The 10000-nt window shown below is 36.6% G+C and overlaps 1 protein-coding gene across 3 annotated transcripts in view; it reads right to left on the bottom strand.

The window, feature by feature from the left end:
* The window catches only part of map3k7 (mitogen-activated protein kinase kinase kinase 7), a 50856-nt gene that overhangs the window by 35247 nt on the left and 5609 nt on the right, over window positions 1-10000 (bottom strand). For all 3 annotated transcript variants that reach the window (XM_088403655.1, XM_088403653.1, XM_088403654.1), the window contains exons 4-7: window positions 9483-9548; window positions 5241-5286; window positions 2345-2483; window positions 177-305 (exon numbers count right to left, since the gene is read on the bottom strand). In XM_088403655.1, coding sequence (XP_088259781.1) covers window positions 177-305; window positions 2345-2483; window positions 5241-5286; window positions 9483-9548 — 380 coding nt within the window. The remainder of the gene's footprint in view (window positions 1-176; window positions 306-2344; window positions 2484-5240; window positions 5287-9482; window positions 9549-10000) is intronic.

The following is a 10000-nucleotide window of genomic DNA, read 5'->3' as shown; positions in this document are numbered from 1 at the left end:
GTTTTATATCATTTTATTTTAGTATTTCTTTGTGGGATATGTCTGCAGGACAATTAAGGACCTTATTTCTACCTAATTATTTGTTTTCTTTGCTTATGTGTCCCTTCTTACTTTGAATTATGCTCATATAATTATATAAAATATATAAAAAGAAAAAGAAAGAAAAAGCCAAATACGTGCCTTCAAATACCTCTGGGGCCATCCATGCTGCACTTCCTTTGTTGTTTGTCATATGAGTCTGAATGTCACAGGCTGTTCCAAAATCACAAATCTTGAGGACAGTGCCACCAGCAACAAGCAGCAAACTGTAACAAAAAAAGCATGCACATGAAAGCATACAAAAAATGTAAAGGTTTCTCTAAGAATGCATTAAAACTAGCTTTGGCTGGCAAAAATGCATATTAAATCAGTAATTGAGATCATTTTTTGACTAAAACAGCAATGGCACTTTTAGTTTTATTTTTACTTTAATGCATAGAAAGTTAAACACCACAAGAATTTAACATTTACCAGAAATGATCTCCCATGACCATAAATAATGAATGTCAGGAGAGAAAAAAAAAATTGACCCCGAATGCCACTAGGTTTGAATGATAATGGAAAATATTTTGAGAGTGATTTCCTTCCAAAACATTGCACCGGCAATGCAATTGATTATTTTTTTCTAAGTTCCTCTACAATTGTTTTTTGTTTGTTTTTTTTACAAAGAATTATTTTGTTCTTCTCTATCACAATAAACAACAATCTGAGGGTATACATGTCGTCATGACCAACAGCTCGTGACAACAGCTCGTGACAAGAGGTGAGGGCAGGAACGTTGATTGACCAGTAAAAAAGAAAGCTTCGCTTTTGCTCTCTCTTTACCAAGACAGACCAGTATGGCGTCCGCATCACAGCAGATGGCAATCTCCCATTCAATTATCTCGTTCAATTCTCACTCCAGATACATGAAGTCTTCCAGTTGAGGCAGGACTTCATCCCCGACCAGAAGAGGGCATTCTAGCCTTTTTAATCACGGACAATGGTCTCAAAATTTGGAGGTGCTGATCTCATCCCTGCTGCTTCATACTTGGCTGCGAACCACTCCAGTGAGAGTTGGGGGTCACGGCCCGAAGAAACCAAAATCACCACATCAAAGGGCAGCCTTGGCGCAATCCAACTCTTATTGAAAATGGATTCGACAAACTCTGACATTGGTGATACAGGGACCACACAGCCCTCATCGAGAGGTTGGGTACCTCATACTCCTAAAGCACCCCCCACAGGACTCCCAGGGGGACATGGTCAAACACCGTTTCCATGTACACAAAGCACATGTAGACCTTTTGCGCGAACTCCCATGCACACTAGAGGATCCTGCAGAGGATGTAGAGCTGCTCCACTGTTACATGACCGGGATGAAAACCACACTGCTCCTCCTGAATCCAAGGTCCAATTTCCTGATGGACCCTCTTCTCCAGCACCCTTGAATAGACCTTTCAGGAGGGGGTGAGGAATATGATCCCTAGTTGGAACACACACCATTGGTCCCCATTCATAAAAAGTCTAATGAATTTTTGTTATTGATGTTTTTTGGGGGGAGTAAAACTTTCATACTTGTGACAGATCTTACAGGTATACTAAATCAGATTGTCTTTGTTTTAATTCAAAAAAAAAAACAAACATTGGGTTTTGTTTTGAGAATTCCAAAATAGTGACTTATCGCCTACCCAAAGGTGGCGGATCTGTTCCTCTTGTTTTGCTGAAAACATTTTTCAAATATGAACTATGGTGACGTTAAATAAACAGTGTGTAAGATTTAGTGAATTATTGTTTGCAAAAACGCACTATAACTTTCAATAACATGCATGTAAATGTGTTCTATCACAATAAAAACTTTGTTATAAAATCATAGGTAAGAGGTATAAGGTATAGGTATAATCATGCCATTTCAATCCATAGAATGATTGAAATGTTCTCACAATTTTGTAAATGGTTAGGCTTCTTGATAATGGGCACTGAAATGCAAACCAAGCAAACTTGCAGGTCAAAAAGTTTGTTTGAACCCCAAGCAGTTTAATATGTTTAGATTATAACTTGTTGATTGTTCATAGAAACATTGATAATCAAGTGGGGTTCTTTGTTTTTTTGTTTTTCCCATCTTTTCAATGGCCCTCAATTATATGCCTGCAAATAAGGAGTGGGTTACATTGATGTTTGAAAAAACAGCATATAATTTTGAGGATTGTTTTATTTTTTTTCACATTTGCGTTTCAACAATGAGATCAGTTGAGAACTTGACAACTAATGGGATAGGCTATAATGAAGTGGGAGACAATACAATGTGAGGTGACAAGAAGCATACTTAGGTGGCTTGAGGTCCCTGTGGATTAGAGCCTTTGGTTTCATGCCATGGAGGTAGGCCACACCCTGGGAACACTGTAAACACCAGCTCATGGCATGTGAAGCAGAATAAGAGGGGAGTGGTTCAGCACCATGTAGCACTACAAACAAGAAGAGACAGTTATGACCTTGACAATGACAACATAAGAACTTCCCGAGGAATAATACACACGCACAAATATGACAAAATAATTTTTAAATGCAGTGGAGGATAGCTATTCAAGAACTAATCAAGGATGAACTACAATAAACAATAAAGGAGTTGACAACTCAATCAAATTTAAAGGGTATCAGATATTGCGGTCTCAGTACTTCGCAGGTTTTTCCAGGAAAAATTAAAAATATTTCAAAATAAAAAAATAATTAAAAAAATGTGCAAAAATGTAAAAAAATGGAAAAAAGCAAAAAAGTACATTATACAGTACTGCATTTATCAAATAACTAAGTAATATTAGTTAATAACTATGTTAAGAACTCTTCAAGCTTTAGAGTTTGTGACGTTTATCTCATTTTGAAATGCATGCTTTTAATTTGTCGGGTCGCATTGCATTTCCGTTTCCTATTTTAAGTTTTCTGTGCGTCATTCGGCTCGTTACGGTGACGTAGTGAATGACAACGTAAACTCATATTTATAGTTTATTATCATTTATGTTGATAACCCACGCTACTGCCTATGTTTAGTAAGCGATGAGTGTTTATTCTGTTTATGTGTTCGTTTGTGTAGAAGTTGCACTTTATAGTTAGTAGTTGTTGTTAGTTGTTGCTAACCCGCTAATGTCGGCTAAAAATACAGTAAATTCATAGATTAAAGTTCGGTAAGTGTTTATATGTTAGTTGACTGACTTTAAGATTGTTGTGGATTTATTATTCAACAGATACTACATGATACACCATACATGAGCCAAAATAAATGTGAACTTCAACGTGATGACTTGCGTACTCTTTCACTGGAGTCTTGTTGCAGATAACCAGTCCTGAGAACAAATTCTCAACAAACTAAGTAATATTAGTTATTTAATGAATATACAATAATGTTAATAAGGATAATGTAATGTTAAATAATAGGAGAAAGGAAATAAAATACACAAAAAATAAAAAAAATTAAAAAAAGGATTGTTTTTGGTTACTGCGGCTTTAATGGGTTGTACATAGAAATCTAGGAACTGATACCCTACTTCGCGGGTTTCAGACTTTACGGGGGGTTGACACCCCCCGCCCCATTAACCGCAAAGTAGGGGGGATCACTCTAAACTGTTTTTCACTTCAAATGAATTAATAAAATGATTATAAATTTTAAAACCTTGCAAATAAATGTGTTCTTACTGACCAACAGTATGTCTTAAATATAATCGTAGGTCTAGTTATCATTAAATTATATTACATGGGGCGTGCCGCTCCTCCGGAGGCTGCCATGTCTTATAGCTACGGACAATGGTATTTGCAGCACCCTCTGCTGTCCGTAATGAAAAACAGCCTAAATCTTACACATTGCCTCTTGAAGCTTTACGTCTATATGCAGTTCCTGTAACCGTGAGGCCATTTGATGTAAAATCATCCAAAAATAAGTATTTTGAAAAGTCACCCTTTTCAATTTCAGATTAATGATTTTTTTTTTTTTCCAAAAAATGTGCGAGGCCATCAAATTTCTGAATGCCTTTTCTCACAAACTACTGGTCTGATTAAAAAAAAATAAAAAAATTATATATATATATATATATATATATATATATATATATATATATATATATATATATATATATATATATATATGTGGAAACATAAAATCACAGGAACCAATCAGATAGAATCAAAAATCAAGCATCAGAGTACTTTTGACAGTTACGGTTTGACTTATACATCCACAAAAATGATTTTATAAATAATAAATCACAAAAAGCTGTGATTTATTTTTTATTTGCAAGGAAACAACCTAGTCAAGTTTGTGTGAAGAAAAAAAATTGCACATTTAATATTTGCTATGGAGCTAAAGATATTTTTCCTGGGTAAACACAAGTAATAATTGACAATAAAACATTCGTATATAGTTTGTACCTGTTGAAATACAGTTATAAGTTTATATAACAGTAACTGTATGGTTCCCTAAAAATTACCCCTCCACACATCCACGTGTGCACACGCACACACACACATACATGCACCCACGCACACATGGTTTACACATATATACACATTTTGACATGGTTAATCATCGAGACATGCTAGATGTACATATACAGAAGTAATTATTTTTTGTTTTTTTTTGTTTTTTTTCATGGAATATTGTAGAAGCATTTGACATGCTCAAACCATGTTTATTAGAAAATTCCACAAAGAAAGTGGCCGAATTGCTAATTGACAATGACAAATGTCTAGGGATATTATTTGTCAAAACAAGTTGTGAACCACGGTCACAAAACTGATAGTTACAATTCAAAGAGCCCTAAAATTACACACAGATTGATCGAGATTTTTTCATCTCTTTTTCATTTCTCTTCATTTCTTTGTGTTTTATATATTAATTAATCTTATGTTTTGAGACATTCATTACTTTTTGTTTTGAGAAAATGGTTGGTTTGATCGTGCTTGAAACTTTATTTTAAATGAAGGTAATTTATAAAATCAAATTCCATACTTCGTAATATTGTCCGTACTTGCTTGGCACCTTGTATAATATTGATGGTGGACAACAGCATCTCTGCTTTCTCGTGTAACCTATCCTTAAAATGCATTCTGAATTACTAAAGAATTAAGATTCCAGGGGAACTAAGTTGTGCTTGGGGAACTTGTGCTGGAAAATTTCATTACAACACAGATGGATTGCAAAAATAGGACAGTATTATTGCATAAACATAACTCACCATTGTAGAGCGACCCTCCTTCAGCATATTCCATTACAAGACAGACCTAAAAAGGAGCATGATCATATTATAATCGGTATAGTAGCATTATTTAACCAATGACTGTTCATGTGCAGTCAATATCCAGATTAAAGTAGGGCTGCACAATTAATTTAATTTTAATTGCGATCACGATATGGGCTGCCAAGATTAATTAAGACGATCCTTAGAGACATTAACATTTAAAAAGCCAGCAATCTATGCATGTCAAATCAAGCACTTTGTCATCCGACCACCAGGGGACAAACGCAAGGTTAAGACTTCATTAAGCTTAAGAAATAACAAGAGAGCAAAAACGGCAGCAGCAGAGAGAAAGGCAGCAGCAAGGCTTGGTTTATCTTTGACACGTCTGCGTTGGTCCACGCATCAAATAATGTTGACAACTGTGCGGTGCCCGCGTGGTCAGATCTTCTGCAACGGCCTACCTTCCACTATTTCTTTACCGCGTGGAAAACATGGCAGACGAAGTACTGATTATGGAACGTCACCAGTACAAACACCTGATTCTGTTGAAAAGACTACCGAGACGTAAATACCGTAAACTTCTGGAGAGCACGCACACTGGGGAGATATGAGTAAAAATAAATAAATAAATAAAAAAAAAACTGGGAAGATTCAGTAGTTGGCTTTCAGTAGTTGACGCTCTCCCGAGATTTCAGCTTTCAATTGCACCTTAAAAGCTTTCAATTGCACCTTAAAAGCCTTTAGATGCAAATGTTACTCACGTTTGCGTGACAAAAGCTCTGCTTTTTAATCACCCTAATATATTATTTATCATTGTGAAATGACGTCGAGTTTCTCAACTGATTCCTTATACAGTGGACCCCCGGGATACAGCGTCCCTGGCTAACGTTTTTTTTTTCATGTTGCGATGTGGAAAAATGAGTTTTTTCATTCCCTCTTTACGGTATTTTACCCGCTTTGCAACAAAAACAATTGTCATGACCCTAGGGGGGGTTAGCTGTATTTGTGTTGCTTTGTCTCCATCTGCAGGAGTTTTTAGGGAATTGCACTTATTTTCTGTTGCGGTCAATCTGCCTCCATACAATGCGTCACTAGAATGCTGGTCAGCTATTGGTCGGCCTCAACGTGTTTCAAAATGGCGGAATGGTAAAGCTTTGTTCTATCGTGAGTGGTTACAAAACCGTATTTATAGAGCATTTTACTGCTTAATTCAAACTTGAATGGATTAGCCATGGGTCCCAAGATTGCTGGTGATGTTAAAAAGAGAAGTAAGAAGATGATTTATATGGAAACGAAGCTGGAGATAATCAAGAAATATAAAGCTGGCCTAGGGCTACCCTTACTAGGGAATGTGTCAGTCAAAGGTCCAGGTTCGTCCCTGGGGCTTTCTCCCTGTGCGACATTCACCTCACCAGGAAGATGTCTGGAGGCACATCCAAACAAGATGCCCGAACCTCCTCAACTGGCTCCTCTCAACGCGGAGGAGTAGCGGCTCGACACTGAGCCCCTCCCAGATGACGGAGCTTCTCACATCTCAAGGGAGTGCACAGACACCATGCAGCAAAAACTGCCGCTTGTATCTGGGATCTCGTTCTTTCGGTCACGAGACACAGTTCATGACCAAAAGGTCTACCTTCAGGTACCTTCAAGTTGTAGACCATATACTGTACATACTGTATATTTACTGCATTTTCTGGACTATAAGCCGCACCGGTATATAAGCCGCAGCAGTAAAATATGAGCAAAAAAAGGATTTTTGTCACGGATAAGCCGCACTGGACTATAAGCCGCAGGTAATAATATGAGATATTTATGCAAAAAGATAGTACATGGAAGTTTATATGTGTGTGTGTGTGTGTGTGTGTGTGTGTGTGTATATATATATATATATATATATATATATATATATATATATATATACATTTTTTTTTTTTTTTTTTTTTTTTGTTATTTAATTATTCTGTAACTGTCTGCCAATAGCAAAATTCTCTCTTTAATAGACTAAAGATGACTTCATGTTTAGTCCTAACGTATTTATAGAAAATGAGTAGATGGATATTTTCAACGCTAACAGAATACTGTTAATTAAATAGCAGTTCAAAATCAAAATCAATACTTCAATAGCATATTTTTTTACCTCCCTTCGTTTGATAGATTATTTTAGTGAACATAAAAACACATTCCACATAATTCATATATACAATCATAAGTACATAAATAAAATCATATATTGTGTACGTATATAACATTTACACGTCACAAATTTACCTAAAATTTTATACATTCTCTTATCCAATTTAGACATACATATATTTGTAATAATATATTTTTACAACTTAAAACTTTGCGCACAGCCATTGATTAACATCTTTTCATTTCTATTTCATAGTTGTTCCATAGATGGAAACCTCGAACAAAGACACATATTTGCTTGCTGGTGGCTAGCAAAAAAATATATATTAAAAAACAACAGATAAGCCGCACTGGACTATAAGCCGCAGAGCTCAAATCATGAGGAAAAAGTCGCGGCTTATAGTCCGAAAAATACGTACTTCGACATTTACTAATGTCTGTTGTTGGTTTTTGGTCACATCTCGTAAATGGAGTTTGACTCTTGGGACTTAATTTGTCCTTTTAACTGCGCATTTTTTGGGACTCAAAACATTACTGTCGGGATCCAAAGTTGTTTTTAGTATTGCAAGTCCTGGGGACACAACAGTTTTCAGAGGTAAAATGAGACCTGACATCTGTTATTGGTTTTTGCGCACGCCTTGTAAATGCAGTTTGAACCTTGGATTTAATTTGTCCTTTTTACGGCGCAGTTTTTGGGAGTCCAATCATTTCTGTCGGAATCCATAGTTTTTCAGAGGTAAAATGAGCACTGTATTTTAGTGCTCATTTTAGCTCTGGAAACTGTTGCACTAACACAGAAGTTGATTTGTCATGTGTGCTATTTAGCAGCTGCTGTGCATGTCTCCCTCCCTCATTCCACAAGATGATCGTGACTGGTAGGATTTAGCTGTCACTCAAAGTTAAACTTGAAAGTGGGAAAGTGTTTTGGATGGTTGGTGCTTTACATGTAACACAAGTGTGACAAGTTGACTGATACCGTCCTAATTTTTGCTGTTAATATCGTGAATATTTACATTACGAAGACAATACAATAACACAAATCGCACTGCCCTAGCTCTTTATGCCGCGCTCAGATGGAGCACAAAGAGCAGACGGTTTTGTATTGTAGTAAATGGAGTTCGCGCGACGGGCGCAATGATGCATCTAGAGACGCGATGGGCGCGATTGAGCGATGTGCGGCGCGGAATTACGCGTGACACGAGAAGTAAAAAAAAAATGTAACTCTTTTTTGCATCTCGCGCCGCGATAGCCAATCAACATCGGGAACGTTCAACGTCTCATGCAGGGGGCAGGAATGAATCATGGCAGCCACTTTGCAGTCACCGTGAACTATCCAACACGGCCAGCTAAGCTTTCAAGACAAAACGGAGACAACCAAGAGCACTCAAATGGCTTATAGAATGGCGGAAGGGAGAACTTGGGACAACTGGTATGTGCAGTGTTTGCTTCCTTTTTTAACAGTTTTTGAACCGCAGTTACTGTGCTAAGGTAACGATAGTGCAGCATTGACAGCTCAGTATTTAGCACGGTATCGGCCACTTGATTGTGACATTGAAACTTTTTTTTGGCAGACGAGTATTGCCACAAAGCGAGGGACACGCAGTCTAAAAAAGAATAAAGTTGCTGTGGGAGAAAATATTGTCTCTGCTACATCCCAGAAAAGTGAAAGTTCTCAGAAATGCTCGTGTTTCCGGATCTACCATGAAGTGCACAGCAAGCTCGCTCTACTCCCCTCCCCTCTTGCGACAAAAAAAAAAAAAAAGTGGACAAAAAGTACAACAGTGACAGAAAGCCCCGCGACTGAACGTAGCGACACGAATTTTTGCATTTGATGTTCACGCAGCATTACACACTTTTCTCCTCCCAGGCCAATAGCCTGCTCCTACGGCATGGGAATTGTAGTTCCGGGCTCATTTCCCCGTGAGATAGCATCACCTTTGCTCAGTTCAGCTTGCCATTGATGCGTGCTTGCATCAATCAAACATCCTCTTTTGGTTGGGGGTTCAGTGAAAAAAGTCTTTCGGACCAGAATGAAAAATGGCCAATTGATAATATAACCAATGACCACAATTACATTATGCAATATAAACAAAACTGTTAACTTACTGGATTACTGCAGGAGCCATACAACTTGACAATATTAGGGTGATTTACACGTGAAAGTTGCCGGAGCTGCAGACAAAGGGACACATGAATACTCAACTAAGTTACAAGTACAGTATAAATGTATGCTCAAGCTACACTAACAATCACTATTACAAATACTGTAAGGAAATTTATAAAACATAAAAATAAAATAGTAAATACTATACAAATAAATGAGAACATGATCATGCATTACTGGAACAAAACAAGAGTAATACATAAGAAACATGTAAAATATTAGACGGTATTATAAATAACAGCTTCAAAAAAATTAACTATCTAAATTATTTTCTAAATGACAAAAACATTGTCATTGATAAAATAAAAAATATAACAAATGGATACTTTATTTATGTAGATAATACCTCAGTTAATAAAATCAAGAAGCAAAAATAAAATACGAAATAAATTAATGTATTGGGAATAACCCATTAACTGTGTTCCTTCGTGATGTAAACCATAGAGAAATATTGAATGTT

Source organism: Hippichthys cyanospilos, chromosome 20 (genome assembly GCF_059441005.1).
Source record: "Hippichthys cyanospilos isolate Australia breed blue-spotted pipefish chromosome 20, RoL_Hcya_1.0, whole genome shotgun sequence".
NCBI lineage: Eukaryota > Metazoa > Chordata > Actinopteri > Syngnathiformes > Syngnathidae > Hippichthys > Hippichthys cyanospilos.
This window is presented reverse-complemented; position numbering and strand designations above follow the sequence as displayed.